Source organism: Gymnogyps californianus, chromosome 22, assembly GCF_018139145.2.
Source record: "Gymnogyps californianus isolate 813 chromosome 22, ASM1813914v2, whole genome shotgun sequence".
NCBI classification, from domain to species: domain Eukaryota; kingdom Metazoa; phylum Chordata; class Aves; order Accipitriformes; family Cathartidae; genus Gymnogyps; species Gymnogyps californianus.
The window spans coordinates 7054282-7076787 of record NC_059492.1 but is presented as its reverse complement, the minus strand read 5'-3'; the positions used below and the strand labels follow the sequence as shown (position 1 = coordinate 7076787).

Here is a 22506-nt window from a genome sequence, read left to right as displayed (position 1 = left end):
CTCCGCCGCGACCGGGTGTCGGGGCGGGGGGGGGGGGGGGGGGGGGGAGGGCAGGGGAAGGCGCCCGACCCGCGCCCCGCCCATCGACGCGCTCGGCGCTCGGCCCCTTCGCCCTCGCTCGGCCCTCGGCCGATCGCGCCTGGGCAAGATGGCGGCGCCCGTGGCGGCGGGGCCGTGAACGGCGGGCCATGCTGGCGTTGCGGACGGCGCTGGGCCGCTGCCTGGCGGGGCCGGCCCGCGGCGGGGCCGCCGTCCTGGGGAGCGCCCGCGGCGGCGACGGGGCCGGTGAGGCGCGCGGGGAGCTCGGGCCGCGCTAGAGAGGCCGCTGGGAGGGAGGGTGGAAGGGGAAGCGGGGCCCGGCGACAGAAGAGGAGGCCGGGCGGGGGGCCGGGGCGGGAGCCCAGGACGGGGGGTAAGGGTCGGTGTCGGGGTTAGCCTGGGGCGGGGGGGGGGGAAGGAGCCTGAGGCGGCCCTGAGAGGGGACAGGGGGCTGGGTGACCCTGGGGGACCTGGGGTGCTGCGGGGGAGGCGGGGCGCGGGCAGGACCCCGGGTGTCCCCCAAGGCACAGGGGAGGGCAGGGGTGAGCGGGGCTGAGCCGTCGCCCCCCCCCCCCCCCCCCCCGGGCCGTGCTGGGGCAGCCCCGAGCGTGCCACCGGCAGGGAGCCGGCCCGGGCAGGCACGGCAGGGCCGGGGGCTGCCCGCTGACCCTGCCCCACGCACGGCGGGGACCTGCTGGAGCAGCTCGGGCGGCTCCGAGGGCAGAGGTCTCTGGGGGGGAAGGTGCTGTGACCTGGGCCGAGGTGCGGACTAGAGTCCTGGCGGGGCTTCTGCGCGTGCTGTTACCGTACCGTAAGCGCGGGACGGCGTGCGGAGCCCTGCGCTCACCGGCTGTGCCGACAGCCCGCGCGCAGCTCTGGTGCCGTACAGACCCAGAGCCGAGCTCGCGTGCTTCTCCAGCCAGTTCCGTTTGCAGGTAGGTACGTGGACTGGCAAAGTCTGTGCTTGAAAACGTGTTTGAGGCACAGGTGAATAATCTGAAGGAGGTATTGATTCCAGTAGCAGGGGCATTGAAAGAGCAGTTGGAAGAGTTCATTCTTGAAAAGTCAAAGGACAGCCCAATTCAGGCTGCTGATGAATATTCTCATCCGTACCAAGCTGTGCCGGTCAAAGGTTGTCTCTAGGTCTCGCTGCCTCTGCGCTCTGCCGCTGGGGTAGTCCAGAGCAGCCCGTGTAACTCACACATGAAATTACTTGAATTAGTTCATCAGTTTAAACCCTCTAAATGAACACAGTTCAGCTGGGGAGCCCTCACACTCTCTGCTCAGTGTCTGTAATCTCTTCCTGCTGCTCTGTTCTTCTCATCATTTGAGTTCAGATCACCCTGAAGCAGCACAGCTTTGCCCATTTGTTTTAGCACCCGTGTGAGAACCACACTGAACTGTTCCACACTCCTTTGGGACAAAAGACCTGGCTGGCCGCTGATCACCTTGGAGTCCAAGTACTCTGACCAGTTTTCTAGTACAGACTGAGCAGTATTTAATGTGTACATAGCTAAAAAAGTGCACACAGGTCTGATAAATCTGTGTTTTCTTCTGTCAAGCTCGCAGTCCCTTTATTCAGACAGCCAGATGTTACGCCAGACCTGTGAGGAGAAAGAGGAAAGGTACGTCGGGATTAGTGGGACCACGTGGCAAAATGTTTTACTGTTGACATTATCACAGTTGTACCCTAATGCCGCAGGAAGAGAGGGTATTTGGAGAAGTTAGTGGTTTTCACTTTAAAGCTGCAGAGCTCATCATGAGAAGACAGAGGAAATATAATCCTTGTTGCAGGATTCTGCAATCCTGCAGCTTCTTGATGGGTAATTACAAGGGTGAGGGAGCCAGACTCTTCTTGGTAGTGCCAAATGATATAATGAGGGACAGTGGTCCCAAATAGCAGCTCAGAGATGTTCCAGCTGGACACAAAAGGACAAAGGATTCACTGGGAAGGCAGTGCAGCATGGGAACACGTTTCACAGAGGGGCTGTGGAATATCCATCCTCAGAGGTTTTCAAGGCTTTGCTAGACAAAGAAATGATGACAGTCCCACTTTAACAGGGCGATTGGACTAGAAACTTCATAAGGTCCCTTTGTAAACCTTTTTGTGGTTCTGTGCTTCTAGAAATAATTCCTTGCAAGCTCAAAAGTTACTCAGAAAATTCAGCAGCTCATGAATGTGTGGGAAATTAGCAGTTGTCATTAGCAAGAGATCACTGATCTTGGTGGACTATACACCATGTTGTAAATCCAGAGCGCTGAAGGCAAGAGACCGGACCCAATTTTATTCACTCAATTCCTGCCATCTCAGCTTGATCTCTTAAGTTCCTTCTTGCTTGGAGCATACAGTCTATTTTCTTTGCAACTTGTTTCCTCTGATCTAGTTTGCAAGCATGTTCAGAGCTCTGACTTTGTACTGCTCTTCCTCAAATCTTAATCTTCTCTTTGTAGACATCCCCAGCCATTTGGATGATCTTCCTCCTACAATGCTGAAGAAGGATTATGCCAATGTCCCAATAATAGATAGGTATGATACAGGGAAAGGGAATGACTGTTCTCTTCAGAGATTTGTATCTTACACGCGCACACAACCACAATACGTGGAAGCTGTCACCTGCTCAGTAATTAATTAACACTCTGTAGTCACTGGTATGCAATTTAGCACAAAAATTGCAAAGTCGTTTTGAAAGTCAAATTTGCAAAAGCAGTCACTGATTAGGGTTATGTAAGGATTTTGTCTACTTGATGTAAGATTAAGTGCTGGTTGCCCACATCTTCTGTGGGCTTTGTAGTCCATAGAAAAAAGAAATAATCTTGAAATGCTAGAAATAATCTTCTTAGAAATAATCTATGCCCGTCTTGAACTCAGGTGCTAGAGAGCGTGTAGTTAAACAACTCAAAAGGAATGGCTGCTTCTGAAATTTGGACCTGGAGTTCAGCATTTTTATGCTTCGATTCCAGAACCGCTCATGTGCGGTGCATGGAGAGCCCCCAGTGGCGGAACTGAGACTTTCACAGATCTTTGAAGGAGCCGGCCTTAAAATTAGTTATTTTGTCCTTGCACACTTACTTGGGGGTTAATCTTCAGCACCCAGTTTGCACGTAACGTTTTTGGAATTGATAAGACTTCATCATCGTTTGAAATAACTGTGCTTCCCACAGCAGCAAAACTACTCGATGCTTCTGTAATCTCAGCCGTGATTTTTCTTAAGAATGCAAGAAACAGTTTATGGCTGACAGGTTTGGGAGGGGAGGAGAGGAGAGTTGCTGTAAATTTGTAGAGTAAGTTAAAGTTGAGAAAAGTTAATATGTTCTGAAAACCTAACCTCATTTCTGTTGTTAAATATACTTTGTTTCTAGCTTATAAACTAATCTGCAATCTCCTTGCAGTGTTGATGATGTAGTGAGAAGACTGTTGTCACTGGAAATGGCAAGCCAGGTTAGTTTCATTCTACTTGCATAAAAAAACCTAGAAGATTTAGTGAGCACATTTGTGTAAGACTTGTCTATATTGTTAAATGCCCTTCACTTTACTTTTAAGTGTTGCTCGGTGACTGCAGATCTGGGGCTATTAAATAGATGAGAGTGATAAGTCTTGTATGCTCTTAAAATTTATCGTGCAGTCTTCTTTATGATAATAATTGCATACTAAAAGGAGAGAAGAAAATATTAGGCAATCACAGGGGAGATGAGCTGTGTTATGTTGCTGCTGATGGTTGGCCTGTGTTCTAGAAAATAGTACACCGGACAGCAGATGTTCTTCAAATTACTTTTACTTTTTGTATGCCCAGAAAACAAAGTAAGCAAATTGTAAGGTAGCACAAAGATCTTGCCATTTCTTGCTGCTTACTGCTTAAGCTTAAAAAGATGCGAAAAGTAAAGGCTACTGCCATGTGAGATCAGCTTCAGCTCTCTCTTCCATTCATGAGAGCGGTGGGGCCTCTTCAACGCCCTTCTTCTGTAGTCTTGGGATGAAGGGTGTGCCTGGACTCTTGGTTTGAACAACGGCGATTCTGTGTTCTGCTGAGATCTTTTTGTGCTGCTTCGCTGCTGTACTCTGAGCACTGTCCTGCAAGCAGCAGGTCCTTTTTTGCAGCACTTTTTACACGTTTTGTGGTGGACACTGAGTAAAGCTATTCATTACAAAGCCTTTATCCTGGCATTTGGGAAGAGAGCTGGGGTGTCTCAGACCTTTAGTGTTCCTGAGGAAGTGACAAGCTCTTTTCTGTTATCCACAGAAGGAGAAGATGAAAATAAAGACACAGCAGCTGGTGGAGAAGGTCAGGAGGTCTCCCAACGACAATGGCTCCTTTGAGGTGCAAGGTAAGTTAAAAAAGTAGAAGGCTATTGTTGGCGGATGATCCATCTCTGCTTTTATTCAGCTATTCCCACCCCAGCACTTCAAGTTTCCTGTATCAGTTAGGAGCATCTCCTTGAGGAGAGCACCTGAGAGGCAGGTAGCCTGCAGTACGCCCTGGAGGACCTGTTCAGGGTTTGGGAACGTTGCAGAGGCGGTGCGTGCACTTACTGGCAGATGTCTGCTAGGGTGCTTTCCAAATTCCTGCTCCATATCCACCCTCCAAAGGCAGCACGTGCATTAGTCTGCTTGAAGTGCTTATATGGCATGAAGCATTGCACTGCATTCATTACCAAAATGAACTACTAGATTTAGCCATGGAACCCAAATTTCCCTCTGCGTCAGAGAGCTCTGGCTGAAGCACAGTGTAGGGACAGTGCAGGGACGAAGGCCACACTGCCGTTGACCAAGATGCACTCCTTTATCATTAATAAAGGCCTTCCGTTTCTCAGGATGCCACCAGCACCTTTCGCCAAAGCCTGAAGTCACAAAGAGCTGGCTGCTGCTCTTAGAAAGAACCTCTTAATTTGTCTCTGTTCCTCCAAAGCTTAAACCAAGTGAAGTGAAATGAATGTAAAGTCATCAGTAATTAAGTGAGTGCAAGAGGCATTTTACAGATAAATTCATATGATCTGTTGTTAAAATTTTAACCTCTAGTTAAGCAGCTTCATAATAGTAATAGTTCTGACTCGGGTTATGTAGGTTATACTTTGTGGTTTGTTTTGCACTTATTCAGAAGGCTGTGCGGTAATATTTGCTGTGGCGCAGTGGGTACCCACAAGAACAGCAGTGCTCAACCGGCAATTTGAAGGGAATGCAAATGATGCTGTCTCACCCTGGAAAGCTGCTGCTCTCACACGGCTTCTTATGTCTGTTCTTTATAGTTGCTGCGTTGACTGCCAAGATACGCACTTACGAGGAACATCTTCAGAGGCATCCCAAGGTAACTATCGGTAATCTGAGCCCACACGTCCGAGACAGCAGCTATTCAGGTTGTTTTCTCAGTTTAGAACAAAAGGATTTTAATTCTGCGGATTATGGCTTTCCTAAGAAGGTTTATAAAATAGTTATAACTGTCCCGTGTTGCCAGTCTGGGAAACTGCTGGCTCAGTCACAGCTACATTCTCACTGACTGAAATGTGGAATGTGTTCTTTTTGGTTACTGGATTGGTGGAAACAGCTGAGCAGATACCTTTGAATGGAGTTTAGCTAAATTTATCCTTGCTGCAGATGTGGCTTCACTGCTTAGTTTTCAATGTAATTAATGTTATGACTTCAGCAGCTGTATTCTCTTTGTTCTGCCTCTGAAAATGTTTAGCGGACAGGACTGTTAATGTCGTAATGACCACTTTCCTACCTAAAGCTACCTGGGTTCCGAACCCAAATTCGAAACATCACAACTATGAGTTTATGAACAAGATATATTAAAAGATTCTTTATGCAGTGCAAAAGGTGGGAAATGGATTAATCAACTGCATTTGAAAAAAGTGTGTAATTATTTGTTAATCGTAAAAGCTTTTAGGGTAAAACAGAATAGAATTCAGTTTTTATAAGCAGCCAGAAGTTGTACCAAATGTTTCAGCAGAAGAGGCCTTTTGAAATTACTTGGATGAAGCCTGCTTTTTACACAAATTGCTTGTATAGGATAGGGAAATTTCTCCCATAGGGGATTGCCCGGAATGGCATGGCTCAAGCTACGCATATTCTCTTCCAAAGAACAACCCAAACTGTCAGATAGAGCCAAGTCACATTTTATTTTCACATTTAAGTTCTGGAAAAACAAATGCTTCTGTGTTATTTCTGGAAGAATATATTTCAGGGCAAGCAGAGTTTTTAGCCAGCAGACCTTCCCTACAGCCTTTGCCTCCAAGCCATTGCAGCTTTTGCCACCGCCTGAAACTGCGTACAAGTTGAAAACAGTCTTCAGGGTTGGGGGAGGAAGGTGCACACGCAGAATGAAGAAAGCAATTTCAGTGAAAAGTAAATTAAGTCTTCCCGGATCTCCTTGTGATGACCTAATGTGCGTGCAGTATCTGCCAAGAAAAATTATTCGAAGATACTGTCCTTAACCTGATTGTTTCCTTTCAGCCATAATCTAGTCTATTCTAAGTAATTTATGGGAATGGAAGTATAATCTGTCTGCAATCTAGTGAACGTTAAGTCCTTTGCAGGATAAAAATAACCGTCGTCGCATGCTGATGGCTGTAGATCGCCGGAAGAAACTGCTTGCATATCTTCGCCGTGTCCGCTATGATACCTTTGAAAACACCTGCAAGCAGCTGAATATCCAGTACACCCTACCCCCTCCCTACTCCAGAAGGGTCACCAAGCGCTGGGTTGTGAAGAAGGCTTTCTGTCTCAAGGTATGGAGCAATCTGGAGAGCACCACGTAGCTGGAGTAGGAAAAAATCCCTTTATAGAAGGGCACAATTAAGACAGTTAGAAAAGATGGATAGGTATGCTTTGAATTTGAGGAGACAGTGATAATGTCTGTAGAGAAATGCATAAGCTCGGCAAAGAGCTCCACGAAAGAGTTATATAGTGGGCAGTGGCACATGTCCTGTGCTTGACAACTTCAGATTGTGCTACTAGTTTGCTCAGAAATGTATGATTCAAACCAGCTTTTTTTCAAAGCCTGGTATGGGAACTAATATGTGAGACAATTAAATTTGATGGCAGCTTTGGAACAGAAATGTGGGTACGCCCACTGCCTACTCTCATTTGCTCTAAATACATTGGTGTAACTGCTGTGTGCAATATATCTCGGTATGACTGAGCAGAATCAAAAAGCTGGACATGCCTTCAGTCTGTAAATACTAAATCTCAGTCCAATGAAATTATAACTGAAAGACTGGGTAGCTATAACGGAATACCTCCGAATGGTCCCCTGGAAACAGGGCTGGCTGGAGTCCCGGAGGAAGCGCACGGGAAGGAGCTGATCTTGCTGCACGGCGTGCCTCCTGGCCTCTGCTGCAGGAGCTCGGACCCGTGCTGCATGCAGCAGCAAGCAGTGGTGGTGGAGCAGCTCCGCTCTGCAGCAGGCAGCTTTGTCTCTCCCCTTCTCTCACCTCCTTGTGCTCCTCCCGCAGGTTTTTCAGGAGGTGCGGAAGCTGAAAGCACCGGAGAGGCTAAAGCAGAGAAGAGAGTGGCAAGCAAGAGCGAGAGCTGCAGAGGAGAAACAGGCGCAGTGCGAGGGGACGCCCGTGTAGTGGCACGTTGAGGCTGACACAGCCGGTCTCTTTAACAATAAATGACTACCTAAAGACCTAAAGCCTCTTTGCTTACGTGCGTACCTGATCTGCGCCACGGTGCGCGCCCGGAAAAGTGCAACGAGTGGTTTAAGCCTTTTAGAAGTTTAATTTAAGGCTGATGCGCTGGGCTGCGCTGTGAGCAGTTCCATCTGTGTGAGAGGAGTACCTGGGGGGGCTTCACCACCGCCTCGTGGCAGGGAAGGCAGCGATGTCTTTGAGAACACCTCCGAGCCGTGTCTGTCTCCTGTCGCTCCCCGGCGAGCCTGTAGGATTGCGCTGTCAAACAGCATTGACCCAGCCGCTCGGCAGCATTCGGCAGGGATTTGGGCTGTGGGATGACAAATGAGAGAGAATGAGGTGAAATGCTGGTTATTTGGAAACAAAGCAGCCCTGACAGTAGCTCAAAGTGCCGTTTTTTCTCGGAGGAAAACGCGGGTTGGTTCGGAGCTCTGCAGCTGTAGAAATCGCGTTAATAATCAAGTCTGTAATTTCCCAGTGGACTTACATGCTTACATTCGTTCTCTGGCAATCATCCCTCGGTCATTCTCAAACTTGGTGATTTTGTGTGTTACACCAAAAACGGCGCTAATGGCGGCTAAAGGAGAACTAACGATTACGGTGGCGCCTGTTGGCCGCCCTGGACTGTCCCTGTGGTTACCCAGTCAGGCCCCGGGTAGCGCGGAGCTCTTTTTTTATTGCATTAAAATCCCTTTATTTCAGTCGTTTCCTGATAACTCCGCTCGTTTTTTCTCGCAGCTGGTGGTGTGGAGTGTGCGCGCCTGCGCGGGCGCACGCGTGGTGGGCCCGTGCACGCGCAGGGGCGGGGCTTGCACGCGCGCCCCGTGCCCCAGCCGGCCAAGACGGCGCCTTCCGATTGGCCCCTTGGCTGCCCGGCAACGGCGGCGGCGGCGGGGTCGGCGGTCGCCATGTCGGTCCGGACGCTGCCGCTGCTGTTCCTCAACCTGGGCGGGGAGATGCTCTACATCCTGGACCAGCGCCTCCGCGCCCAGAGCATCCCCGGGGAGAAGGCCCGCAAAGGTGAGCGGCGGCCGGGGCCCCTCCCGGAGCCGGTCCTGCGCCGGGGGCTGCCCCCCGCGGGGGGGGTGTCGCTCCGGTCTTCGGGGCTCCCGCGGCCTGTCCGTGCCGTGCGGGGCTTCTCCCTGCGGCCCGCTGCCGGGGCACCCCACCGGGCTGAGTGCGGGGCCGTGTCTGGAGCAGCGCGGAGAGCCCGGTCCCGCGGCGTGGAGGCCGCCCCGGTCCTCCGCCCCGGCCGGTGCCGAGCAGAGCGCCGGGAAGTCGCTGGCGATGTCGGGGTGGCCCCGAGGGACAGGAGGAGCGGCGCTGCCATGGCTGCAGGTGCACGTCCCCCGGGCAGGGCTCTCCTCCCGCCCTCCCCCGGCGAAGAGCTGTGGGCCGCTCCCTGACCCGCCGCGGGCGCCCGCTCACTCCGTGGTGCCGGTTCTCTATGTGTAACACAGGAGTAAATACGAGTATACTTGCTGTACTGTTACTGGAAGAGTGCTTGAAAAGTAACAGAGCATCACCGTGTCTGTCGTCGAAAGGAGTCTCGGGGAAGTGGTTTCCTCACCACGGTTTCACGGTGCCATCGCGGTGACTGATCGCGTCTGTTTTTCTTGTCTTAAATTTGAAGTAAAGCCCGTTGAGTAAATCAGCTCTCGTGACGTTTCTGTGGTAATAACGGCCTGCAGGTATTATTGAAGCCAATTTGTGAAAGGCATACAGCTAAGGTAGAAATTGAAATACATTTCAGTGTTTCTGTACTTGTTTCAGAGGTTAGAGCTTCAGAAGTATACTTTTGGAATCAAAACAATTCAGGATTTGAGTGTCTCAATCCAGGTCCTGAGCTGTTTCAGGAAGACCAGATTGCTTTGCAATCAGAAGTAGTTTCCAGGAATAATTTTGTAAAGCCTATGCAGAAGAAGCACATGCAATTAAGAAAAACTTCAAATAACATAAATACAGCTCCTGAAACCCTTGTCTGGCTTTTATAAAATCTGTCAGTCTAGCATTTTGTCAAAATTATTGTAAAAGTAGAGCCCTGTGCTTTCACATGCGTGCACAAAAATTCCAGCTTACAGCTGAGCACCTCTTTGTTTACCACTTATAAATTAAAACTGCTTTGCTTTTAAAAATTGTTGCAGCTTCCTGTCATGGGACGGGGAATGCGCTTCAGGAAGCTTTAGTATTTTGTAACAAAAAATCAACTCAATATTAACTCGGTATTGAAGAGTTTGTTACTTTTTTTTCTTCTCCTGCCTATCCAATATGAAGAAGTGCTAAACAATAGCAAAGGTTTCACTACAGCAGTGTGATTTTTAATTATTCATGTGTGTCTTCAGAGAATGAGCTGACAAAAGGTTACTACTGTTCATATAGGTCTAAGTTTAGAGCTTAAACTACATTAGCCATACTTGGTGGAATATCTCAGCAGGAGAATTAGATCTGTACTAGTTTATCCACATTTCTGTTTTATCTTCCAAAAAATTAGGCGTTAATTTTACTGAGATGTGGTTTTGTCCACCTTGAGGTGTTTGTTAATGCTTAAAGCCGTTCACTCAAATGTTGTTCACTTGTAAGTGCAAAAAACAGCTGAAAACTTTCCAAGCTCAATGCAAAATGTGCTAAGATTCAATCAAGGGTAAAATTTTATCTCCATTGAAGCAACAAGATTTTTTCCAAGGGCAGGGCAAGGTTTCGTCTTTTGTGTGCTCATTGAAAGTGAAAGATGTCAAGTAACAAGAGTTGGTTCTTGTTAAGCGCTGAATGCTGATGAGAAAAACCAGTCCAGTAGTTAGATTTTTTTTTTTTACGTTTATTTCTTTTATTCTCCTTGCAACTATTGTTCTTACTTCTTGAACTGATGTTTTTGTTTTATATGCTTCGTGTAGATGAATGGACAGATGTGGACAGGAAACGAGGTACTGTAATCTTCTAGCTGCATGCAGTAGACAAACACCACTACATGCACACATGAGGCTCATCGTATGTGAACACACCGTATGCTGTTCCTGCAGCCTTCTAGTCATAGTGTCAAAGATGAATAATAATACTCACCTGTTCATTAAAATGCACTTTAACTGTAGATCTTAGAAAAAATAGACAATATCTCAAAATCATATGGCTTCAAAAATAAGTTGCTAGTTTAACCAAGACTATAAATAGATCAAAACTTTTTATCATAGCGGTCTTCCTAGCCAAAATGATATTTGTATTTTTCTAGCATATTAATGCAAGCATATAATTGTGTGAGCATTGTGAAGGTTGCTTTTCTGCTTAAATGCAGGAATATTATGTATACTGCATTTTTCTAAAGTTCTTTCTAATTCATCGCTTAGGGTTTTGACAGGTGAACTCCAGGAAAGATTTAAGGCATTTCCATCCTAGCTGCTTACCCATCTCTGCTAGTGGTCACCACCCTTGCGGAGTGATCACAAAGGAGCGGGTGCTCGCACTTCAGCCACGCTCATCTTGACTGAAATTATCCCTGAAGGTGGGTTTGAGCTGAGACATCAGGTTTTGCAGTGGAGCAGCTGAGGTGTGAGTGTGCGTTTCCTTCTGGACTCTGCCTTGAAATGGTAGCCTCCAGCAAAGGGATGTGGTAAGGAGCTGGATGAGGAAATAAATCACTTAAACTATCTCAGTTTTTTTGCTAGGTGAACATGAGTAGAACTGTCAGTGTCTTTTTGAGCAGCCCTTTTTTAAGAGAGATCAGGGTTATGATTATGTTTTTCAAAATAAGCATCATTTGTAGGTTTTGCATATTTACTGAAGGTAAATACTGATATCCTGGAGTTTGCCCCAGCTTTTTTTTGCTACCACTACATGCTGTTTCCAAGAACACTTTTTTCCAGCATTTAATATCTCAGAAGTCTGAAAGATTCTATATTCCTCTTTTATCACATCCAAAATGATGATGAGTTGTATAAAAGCCCGCTTTATCATATTTAGATGGTAGTGGCACAGATGCAGATCCCATGTTGACCAATCAGCTTCTCTTGTGAGAGAAAAAAGTTTGCCTGTGAACGCTGCTCTTGGGGCGATCTCTGAAGGGTTACATAGAGTAACCAGCCGAGTCCATTGCTGATGAAGCCATGACGAGGCGGCTTCGCCTGCCTTTGACCTTGTTATGAACTATAAACCTATTGCACGTAGAATGTGTGACCGTTTCAAACTCGTAACATTCCCTCTGCTGCCTCGAATGTCCTCCGAGAAGCACGAGCATAATCCAGGCGTAAAGACTCCAGTCTCATGTCATGCATCCGAGCCATGTTACGTGACAGCGCACTAGATGTTGGAACGTGTCTGTCACCAGTGACATGGCACATGTAGGCGAAAACCACCGTAAATCCTCAGCTTCTCTTCTGTCCATCGCATTGTCTATACTTGGTTTCCCTCTCCCCATCCCAGTTGATGAAACCCCTCTCTGCTAAATTGCTTTTATGCTATGTTGCTTGGCGTGCCATTTTCCCTGAGCTAACGCTCCTTTCTTTGTTATTTTCCATTGTTAGAATGGTGTAAATACCTCCCTAGGGACTACCTGTGCTCTGAGATCTCTCTGCTGTGTCATTATCAAACATACCGTGTGAGATTTGCCCTTTACCATGATTTTTTTTATGTCTTTCTCAGTTCTTTCTATAGCCAACACAAGAGGTTTTCATTTCAGAAGATAATTTATGTAAGGCTGGGTGTGTGGTTAACAAAGATCTTCCGATTCCATTGTGAATATCTACCAGCCACAGTCAGCGTTCTGGGACGTTGTCTGTCTCCTGACAGTTTTGGTTATTAGTGACTCTCCAAAGACGGAGGAGAAGCCTTTGTGTGGACAACATACACAAGCAACTTAAAAATATTTTTCTTGACAGCAGTATAAGGCAAAAATTCTTATTTTTGTCATAATTGATTACTTGCAAAACAAAATATATACTAATACTAATATATTTGATTTGCTCCACTGAAAAAAGTGAGGATTTTTGCCTCAGACTGCAAGTAGGAATTGTTTTATGGACAGTTTATTTGAAAAGAAGGAGAAAGAGGAGGGATTTTTTTTCCCCATTTGTAATGAGGTGTATTTGTAATCCATGCTGCTTGGAAACTGAGCTGAGACCTGTCTGTATTGTTTTGGTACTTAAAACAGGAACTAGTGAGCCCCATTAGGTACAGTGCAATGGATGCTGAAATGTGTGTGTCACCAGTGGCATACACCAGTGTAGGAGAAAACCTGTAAACATCAGGTTTAAGCAGGGAGAGAGAATCTCCTCCGAAGGCACTTGCCCTCAGGCAAACAGCTATCTGTGTCCAGGTTCTCAGCGCCTACAGCGTACCTGGCAATGTTCCCCAGAGAGTTAATCATCTAAGAAAAGATGAAGTGACTGGGACATTAACTTTCTTCTGGCTGTTTGTGTTGTGTAGCTTCAGCACCACAGTTGTGAAAAGCCAGATGTCTAACCCACCAAGGAATAATTACAGCAGTACTTCAAACAGCCGATCACTACCGCTATGTGTATGTTCACTTTTTCTTTTTTTTTTAATTAACCTCCGCTGAGATTTTTCTAATCCATAAGAATCAGCTGGCATTATGAGCATCAGTAACAGTCATCTGCTTAGGAAAATTCATGCTTGTACAGTATTCTGTGTGAATTGAAATTTTTATTTAACATTTTTTTGATAGAGAAATAAATGCTCATTTATGATAACTCTAGAATGTATTAGGTATATAATAAAAGTATCAGATCCAGCACAAAAGCTAAGATGCTGCATCTACTTGAAATCACCGCAAAATGTTTTCTATCTTCTTTGCATTATAAAGCTTGATAACCAGAGCATAGCCCTTGTACTCAGCACTCCTGATCTCTACATACTCTTGAGTAAGTTGCATAACAATTCCATGTCTAAATTTACACATAAAAAAATGAAGCATGCATAAGAAGTTTAGAGTTCTGCGCTTTTGAACTGCTGTAGTATCCGTAGATATCGCTGCGTAAGAGCCCTGAATGGCCCGACATAGATTCCAGTGTTATAAATGCTTCCTTAAATACTTGTCAGTGTTAATCCATTTGAAACAAATACTTCAAGGAGCCTTGAACCATTCAGGAGCTTCTGTTTAGAAGGAAAAATAGACTAATAGTGTGAAAGGCTAAAGAGAGAACAGGCAGAGTCAGCTAGCTATAGTTTGCAAAAACCTAGAGCGATGCGAAACAGTCTTCTTAGGAAGCAGAACTGTGGCTTTTATAGATAATACATGTCAGAGTAGCCTATAAACAAAGTTATTTAAAAAGTGAAAAGTGCTAGCCATAGCTGTAAAAACAAGGCAACAAAACCAGTCTTATTCTCACTGGAAAACAGTTTGTTGTCTACAGCTCAAGTAGCATTTCTGCCCCTGGGGACAGTCAGCAGGAATCGTGCTGCTCGCTTAGACCAATGTGAGATTGAGAAAAATGTTGACATTAAGAAGCGATGTTCCTCCTCCTTTTTTCTTTTGTGGCTGTGTACCTAGTTTTCACAGGTAAGCATTCATGTCAATCCGCGCAGCTGTCAGTGTCCAAGTTCTCAGTGTGGAATGAATCAGAGGAATGTGCTGTTTCTGAAGCAAAAAACAGAGACTCTTTGTCTTTGCAGTTATGAATGACATCATCACAACCATGTTCAATAAAAAATTTATGGAAGAGCTGTTTAAACCACAGGAACTCTATTCCAAGAAAGCTCTGCGAACAGTGTACGACCGGCTAGCTCATGCTTCATCATGAGACTGAACCAGGCAAGCATGGACAAGGTAAAAAAGACCACCTGCCCGGTCCTGCCTATGCTGTACCTCCATGCTAGTGTTCACAACTGTCTGATGGCGATAATTAGTACATGGCTTTACGTCACTGTAATTTTGAAGCATTTTGTAACAGCCCTCTTTCCATTTGCTTTCCTTGTAAAAACGGTTCTCAGCTGAGGAAGTTTTGGGGAAATCCATGGTAGTATCAGATATTTCAGAACTAAGTATTTCTGCTTTAATAGCTAAATGTTTGATTTTAAGAGGTTCAGTAAGCATTCTTTGTCGGATTTTTTAATATATATTAAAAATATATACATACATGGGTGTGTATAGATGTATATATTTCTATATTTACACTCACTGTTTTGCAGTTGCAGGTATTAGAATTTTTGCCTGCAAACAGTATATCCAGCAGAGCATTTGAAAAAAATTGTGGGAACTGGATTACCTGAGAGACCTCTACCCAGGTGTCAGTGTTGCTGAAATGGGCAGTAGTTTTAAAGGCAGTTGGAGAGACCAGCAGGAGGGCTGACAATGTGATTGCAGAGGTCGTATTTCCTTAGGAAACAAGGCTAAAATGGTTCTTCTTACCATAGGCAGGTGCTAGCCTAAGTGTCTAAATCCCTTTCTACATCAATGTGAAGTTACCTAAGCGGTGTTGTGCTCTCTGCTGTGACGGAACCAAAATTTCCCTGTGTTACTTTGCAGCTCTATGACCTTATGACTATGGCTTTCAAATACCAAGTGCTGCTGTGCCCTCGGCCCAAAGACATTCTGCTGGTCACATTCAATCACCTGGACGCGATCAGGGATTTCATACACGATTCCCCTGGCATTCTGAACCAGGTGGATGAAACTTTCCGACAGCTGATTGAAGTAAGAATCCTTAGAAAAATGGTGGGACACACTGTGGTTTGAGATCCCCCCCCCTTCAAGCTAATCTTAGAGACTAAATACTACATCAGTAAGTGCCATATCAAGTGTGGAGGTTGATATGTTCTCAACCTCAGAGAACCATCCAAATAACCTTCCCCTCTTTTTAACCTGAGGGAAACAAATTGGCCTCCCAGTTAGCAACTTTTGCTCATGTGACTGCTGTAATTCTTTGGACAAAGAATATGAGTGTCCCAGTGAAAGGGAACTGGTTTCATAAAATGTTAAAAGTTCTGGGAGGTCATGAAATGTTTTCAAAGGGCTTCTGGAGAGGGAGATGTCTACGAGTCAAGTGTTATTTTTCTACTGGCCCAGTTTAAATCAATACATTGCTTATTCAGCCTGATCAAAGTCTCCACTGACTTCAGCAGAAATTGAATCAGACTCTTGGTCACGGATAATAATTACTGATAATGACCAGCAGCCCCCCTTATATAATTTCTGCTTCCCCTGCCACACACGTACCATTTTTGGCCAGCAGTATTCTGCTATACTTGTTTGCACCTTTTCCTGGGTTGGACATGGTACACTTGCAAAGCCTTACATGACGGTTTTTCTTTTCCAGACGTACAGCTTGCTCTCTGCTGGTGAATTTCAGCTCATCAGGCAAACACTCCTCATTTTTTTTCAGGACATGCACATAAGGGTAAGAGCCCAACACAACTAGTGAGTAAGAATGAAAGGGAGTTTGTGGCTAGAATATGAAGGTATCTTGTTATAATTACACTGTAGTTTTGGTTTTGTTACTTATGCTTGTCAGTCATCTTGATGTGCTTGTAATTTCAGTCTTCAAAATTTCACAAATTGAGCACATCTACTACAATAATACTCAATAATTCCAAAATGTTATGAAAAAAGGAATCTCTACCAGTACCGATTTGCTAGTTGATAAATATGTTTTTCCTTTTAGTAGAAACTTGATATCAAACTCAGAACCTGAGCTTGAAGTCGTGGGGCTTGATATTCTCTAAACAAATTGATCATACTCAAGTGCATAAACAGTACATATTTTTTTAAATATATATTTTTTAATGTTAGATCAGTGTGCCCATCCTCTGGACCACAATTCTACATTACTGGCTTTGGCCTGTATCATAGTCTCTATATACATCACAATCTCTAGCAAACCTACCCCAGTCTAGGCAGGAAGGCTGCAAGGTCAGAGTTCAAAGGATTCGGATCAGAAGATACGTAATTGATTTTCTCAAAGGTGGAATATTCTTTTGCAGGTCTCTATCTTTCTGAAGGATAAAGTGCAAAACTCTAATGGTCGCTTTGTGCTGCCAATATCAGGCCCTGTTCCTTGGGGTACAGAAGTTCCAGGACTCATCAGGTGAGTTCTGAACCGCTGCTTACACTGTTTGCAGTGCCTTGCATGTATGGCTGCTCACGGAGGAACAGTCTGTCTGTCCTGGTTTCGGCTAGGACAGAGTTCATTTTCTTCCTAGTAGCTGGTATAGTGCTGTGTTTTGGATTTAGTATGAGAATAATGTTGATAACACCCTGATGTTTTTAGTTGTTGCTAAGTAGTGTTTATACCAAGTCAAGGATTTTTCAGCTTCTCATGCCCAGCCAGCAAGAAGGCTGGAGGGGCACAAGAAGCTGGGAGGGGACACAGCCAGGACAGCTGACCCAAACTGGCCAAAGGATATTCCATACCATATGACATCATGCCCAGTATATAAACTGGGGGAGTTGGCTGGGAGGGGCGGATCGCGGCTCGGGAACTAACTGGGCATCGGTCAACGAGTGGTGAGCAATTGCATTGTGCATCACTTGTTTTGTATAGTTTAATTCTTTTAGTATTACTATTGTCATATTATTATTATCATTATCATGGTTTTTCATTCCTTTCTGTCCTAGTAAACTGTCTTTATCTCAACCCACGAGGTTTTTTTTCTGATTCTCTCCCCCATCCCACTGGGTGGGGGGGAGTGAGCGAGCGGCTGCGTGGTGCTGAGTTGCCAGCTGGGGTTAAACCACGACACTGTCCCAGAGGTCTAATAGGAATTGAGCTTAGACTGTCATTCATGTTGCATGGATAGCTGAACCTCCAGTAAGCGCTATTTAAAGGGCAGGATTTGGGACTAAGTCACCCAGCAATGAACTACTAAGCTGTGTCTGGCATTCTCTATTCCAGTAAATTAACGATTAGTAATTTATCCTATAAAATAGGCATTTACCAACATACAGAATAGGGTTTTATTCCCCTTTTTCTTGTGCAGGAAGCAGAGGAAGTCACTACTGAAAACCAGTAATAAAACTACTAAATATGTTTTGATAATGACTTGTTTTTAAGGATGTTTAATCACAATGGAGATGAAGTTAAAAGAACTGAGTTCACCACTAATGGAAATTATGTTACGCCACAAAGGGAAGGATCTTTTGATCTTTATGGAGACAGAGTCCTCAAACTTGGAACAAATATGTAAGTAATTTTTGTCCTACATAGAAACATGAAGTAAATGTTGATGGTTATGGATTTGTTCAGAAGCACGGCTTCAGCCTTGTGTATTTTTGCCTCTTTCGCTATTATCAGCTTGACTTTTTTACGAAGTGATGTCCTGAAACAGAACGCGTGTGGACAGATGTGTATAAAGAGCTGTGAAAAAGAGCAAAAGTGTGATTTATGTCTACAGTACAGCTGAGTAAAGAGTGTTCTCATCTGGTACTGCATATTATGTGAAATGTAATTTAATTTTAACTGCATTCAAGAAATCCTTTCTTTTCTCCATCTTTGTCTTAACGTAATTTTTCCATTCAAAGAATAAGGGAGAGCAGTGTTCTTTCTTACAGCTTTGTCACTCACACATTTTAATGCCTCAGTACTCCATAAAACTGAAGTGTAACTTCTCATTTCAGTTATTTACAGTCTTCAGAAAAATATCCTAAAATCATAGATACTGTGCTGCTTCCTTCAGTTCCTGTATCATACAAGTAACAGGTTGCTCTTCCTCATGTGGTTTTCCCTCTAGGTACAGCGTTAGTCGGCCAGTAGAGACACACATGTCAGGATCATCCAAAAACTTGGCATCCCACGCAAAGGTCAGTGCTGTTCAGTTCCTGTCACAGGTTAACTGGCTAACATCTGTGTCAGTGAGTCCTGCAGCCAGTCACACGTGGTGGGAGCGTTTCCTTCGAGCAGTTTCACCACATCCACCAGATTTGACATTCTGCTTCCCTTGTCTCTTAATAGATGGTCACTGAATGAAACGCCCACATCCGTCATCTCCAGATCATTTACTATACAGTTGCACTGTCTTCCCCTTTGTTCATCTCCTTTCTCAGGGAAACAACAACCATCTTCTTAGCCTACAGTTATGGGATAACTTCAGGGGAACCTGTTCTGTTGTTGTTCTCAGAGCCCCATCCAATCCTCCACGGTCCCGTTTGAGCTAGGGGAAGGGCACGTTTTCCTAAAGAATCTTACACACAGGCTTATGCAATGATGTACTTGCTTCCTATTTTAATCTCTTCAGAAAACAGCTGGTTTTACAGATTTCTCAGCTGTTCAATTGAGCTGGAAAATTATCTTGTCCTAGGTCTATAAATTCAAGCAACCATTTTAAATATATAGCTGATAATTACTAGTTATCTGCACAGTCTGTACCATTCACAATACAGAAATGTATATCACTCTGAAGAACATTTATGTACTATCAGAAAACACAAAAATTATTACAGTCCTCATCTCCCTGGTAACCTGACCAATGAACCCATTGCTGTTTTCTGCAGGAGAATATAGTCCCTAACCCTCTTGCTAAAGAAGAACTGAACTTTTTGGCCAGGCTGCTGGGAGGTCTGGAAGTCAAGGAACCAGGTGGCAGCGAGACAGGATTTCGACTGAATTTGTTCACAACTGACGAGGAGGAAGAGTATGCTCAAGTCCTTCTTGGTTTGGGGTTTGTGATGTAGTGCCACATGGACAGCCCTGGCGACTAAAGCTGGCCCTTAACAGCTTTAGGGACAGGATAGCAGGGTTTTAGCATTTTGTTATTCTGGTCCAGATGGTCCCTACAGGAACCAAAGAGGAGCAGTTTCCCTGGCTTGACCTTTTTATTACGGCTGTCAGCAGGGAGAGCCATTTCCCTTACTGGTGTCTCCTGTGATGCACGGCCTTGCATTCCCTCCAAGTGATGCTGGCGGTCAGCAGCAGGTGACGATCTGTGCTCCGTTCTGTCCCGTGGAACAGAGACATCCCTTCAGCCCTTTTAGCTCTCCTCTCCCCCAAATACATCTACATATTTCAGAGATAAGAATATAACTGATGGAGGTGATGAGCCCGACAGGCTTGAACACCGTGGCCCCCTCCTGGCAGGGAGCACAAGGGTAATGAGAGTTTTTGTTACGTGATTTCTGCAGAATGTTTTTACCTACTTTTAATCTCAACTACAGAGATATTCCCACTGTTCTACACTTAGCATAAAAAGATCTAAGACAGGGAAAAGCCTCCAAACTGGGGTCAATACATTAATTTGCCTAGTAGGAATAGGGACGTTGTCCAAACTTCTTCCCTACAGGAGCCTCATGAAATCTGATTTTTATAATTTACTTGTATGTCTTCATGAGATTAAGCACTCTTTTCATGTTTTTCATCAAGACACGCTGCATTGACTAGACCAGAGGAGTTATCTTACAAGGTTATCAACATAGAAGCCACGCAGGTACGTACAGCGCGTTTCAAATCTTTGATTCTCATTGTTCCTGCCTTGCTAAGAACTGAGTTTCACCCAGAATAGTAACTTAAAAAAATACTTTTTTCCCCATTTCAGTTAAGCTCATAAATAAGTAATGGCAGTATTTTCTGCCAAGCCTGTGGATTTGATGACTATTTAATGAGACAACTTGAAACCTGACAAATACCAGAGCAAGTTTTTCGCTGCATAGGATGGAGAACTGTTACTGGATCATTTGCCCGCTTGCGGTTACAGCCTAACGCCTATTTTAAAGAGGTTCATGGGCATCAGCGAGCAGTTGGGCATGTCCCAGTACAGCCCAGTAGAGGCCCACGTTAGCAGGCGGTAGGGCACGTCCCAGGCCCCCCCAGTACGTCCCAGTAGAGGCCCACGTTAGCAGGCGGTGGGGCACGTCCCAGGCCCCCCAGTACGTCCCAGTAGAGGCCCACGTTAGCAGGCGGTGGGGCACGTCCCAGGCCCCCCCAGTACGTCCCAGCAGACGCCCACGTTAGCAGGCAGCCGGCCCGCGGTGCGGGTGCGTGGCCGGCGGGCTGAGGCGCGGTGTCTCTCCCCGCAGGAGCCGGGGCGGCGGGCGGAGCTCTCCCGCATCCTGGGGGAGCTGGAGGTGGCGGAGCCGCGCCCGGCGAGCTCCGGGAAGGGCGAGGACCTGCTGGCGCTGATGGACGGGCTCTGACCGACATTAAAGGCCTGCGCACAGCCCGGCTGCGAGCGGCTGCGGGCGGGGACGGGCCGGGGCCGGGGCGGGCGGCGGGGCGCAGTGCGCAGGCGGGGCCGCCCCTTCCTGCCGCCGGGGCCGGCGGGCGGGCGGGTGAGTGTGCAAGGGGAGGAGCGGCACCGGCGCACGCCCGTGCAAGGGGAGGGGGGCGGCGGGCACGCGCGTGTGCGTGGGGTGGGAAGGGCGGGGCGCGTGTGCAAGGGGAGGAGCGGCGCGGGAAGGGCGGCAGCGTGTGAGTGTGCAAGGGGAGGAGGCAGCGGTGTGCAGGGGGCACGTGCAGAGCGGGAGGGGAGGCAGCGTGTGGGTGAGTGTGCAAGGGCGGGAGGGCGGTTCGTATCTGCGTGGGTGGGGGGCACATGGAGAACGCGAGTGACTGGTGGGAGAGGGGCAGTGCGCAAGCGGGCGTGCAAGGGGAGCAGGCAGTGAGGACCCCGGTGTGCAAGGGTGGGGGGGGCACATGGAGAATGTGAGTGACTTGGGAGAGGGGCGGCCTGCAGGTGAGTGTGCAAGGGGTGGTACGTATGCATACGAGCGTGCAAGGTGAGGAGGGTGGGTTTCCCCGGCGGTGCGGAGGCGGGCGCCCAGCCGGGGCGCAGCACGGCGTCTCCCTCTTCCCCGCCGCAGCCGCGCGATGGAGGTCAGCCACTCCGTCAAGGAGCGCACCATCGCCGAGAACAGCCTGGTCATCCTGCTGCAGGGCCTGCACGGCCACGTCACCACCGTGGACCTCCGCGACGAGAGCACGGCCACGGGGCGCGTCACCAACGTGGACGCCTTCATGAACGTGCGGCTGGCCGAGGTGACCTTCACGGACAGGCAGGGCACGGTGTCCCGCCTGGATGAGCTCTTTGTGACTGGCAGGAACGTCCGCTACGTCCACATCCCTGACGAGGTGGACATCAGGGCCACCATCGAGCGGCAGCTGCAGGCCATCCACAGGGTCCGCTACTTCGGGGGCCGCGACAAGGGCAGGAAGGAGTTCCCTCGCGCCAAGCACAAGTGAGCCCCCGGCCCTGCCCGGCCCTGCCCGCAGCCCTGCCCGCAGCAGGGCCAGGATGGACCTGCCCCTTTGACCGGACTGCCAGCTGCCTCCGCACCTCGCCCCGGACATCCCGCCCAGGGACTCGGGGCTCTGCTGCTCCCCTGGCCAGTGCCTGCGGGGGAGCATGGTTATCTTTTTTTTAATTAATAACCCTGCTTAAAAGGGGCCGTGATCTCTCAGCTCGTTTCCTGTTCCGTTGGCAGCTACTCGTGTCCCTCCTCTGATGGCCAAACAAAGCCCTTTTGGCCAAAGCTGCAGCCTGGGGCTGTTCAGCTGCAGCTGCCCACAGGCAGGCCACTGCCCGCAGCTTTACCTTCCCCTGCTTGCACGGGCCGGGATCCTGCTGCTGCCGGCGTCGCTGCCCACAGGAGTCAGAGATGCTGGTCCTGAGCTGGGGAGGGGGCTGGTCGTGGTCTGTCCTCTCAGCTTCCTGCTAGACAGCCGCCATTCTGAAAGTGTTTAACGGGAAGAGGGAGAGACAAAAGTCTGTCCAGAGCGGAGCAGGGCTGAGTTCGGAGGGGAAGGAGCAGCACCGTCTGGAAAAGCACGAAGGTGCTTTTGCCCAGGATGCGGGGAATGCTGCTGCTGCCCGCTCCTCTGCTTCCCTGCTCCTCCGTCACCCTTCCCCAAAGCTCTGCAGCGCTTCCTCAGCCCACTGCGCGTCTGCCGAAAGCACTGCACAGTCAACAGA

At 47.4% G+C, this 22506-nt stretch overlaps 3 protein-coding genes across 4 annotated transcripts; all 3 read left to right on the top strand.

Moving 5' to 3' along the window:
• Positions 1-173: 173 nt before the first annotated feature.
• MRPS15 (mitochondrial ribosomal protein S15) lies at positions 174-8352 on the top strand. 2 transcript variants are annotated; one of them, XM_050909862.1, is made up of 8 exons: positions 174-285; positions 1602-1664; positions 2491-2566; positions 3430-3478; positions 4278-4362; positions 5281-5339; positions 6568-6759; positions 7486-8352. In XM_050909862.1, exons 1-8 carry the CDS (start codon positions 189-191, stop codon positions 7603-7605), a joined length of 741 nt encoding a protein of 246 aa, XP_050765819.1. In that variant the 5' UTR covers positions 174-188; the 3' UTR covers positions 7606-8352. The 2 variants fall into 2 exon arrangements, with proteins under 2 accessions (XP_050765819.1, XP_050765820.1); XM_050909863.1 differs by lacking the exon at positions 1602-1664.
• A 221-nt stretch (positions 8353-8573) lies between these two features.
• OSCP1 (organic solute carrier partner 1) lies at positions 8574-20761 on the top strand. The gene is given in 11 exon segments (XM_050909954.1): positions 8574-8685; positions 14284-14400; positions 14403-14437; positions 15137-15304; positions 15927-16007; positions 16591-16694; positions 17661-17789; positions 18337-18406; positions 19097-19236; positions 19962-20025; positions 20615-20761. Coding segments are annotated over 11 exon segments (1137 nt in total). The 3' UTR covers positions 20732-20761.
• A 580-nt stretch (positions 20762-21341) lies between these two features.
• Positions 21342-21994, top strand: LSM10 (LSM10, U7 small nuclear RNA associated). The gene has a single exon (XM_050909984.1). It carries the CDS (start codon positions 21405-21407, stop codon positions 21774-21776), a length of 372 nt encoding a protein of 123 aa, XP_050765941.1. The 5' UTR covers positions 21342-21404; the 3' UTR covers positions 21777-21994.
• The last annotated feature ends 512 nt before the right edge of the window (positions 21995-22506 follow it).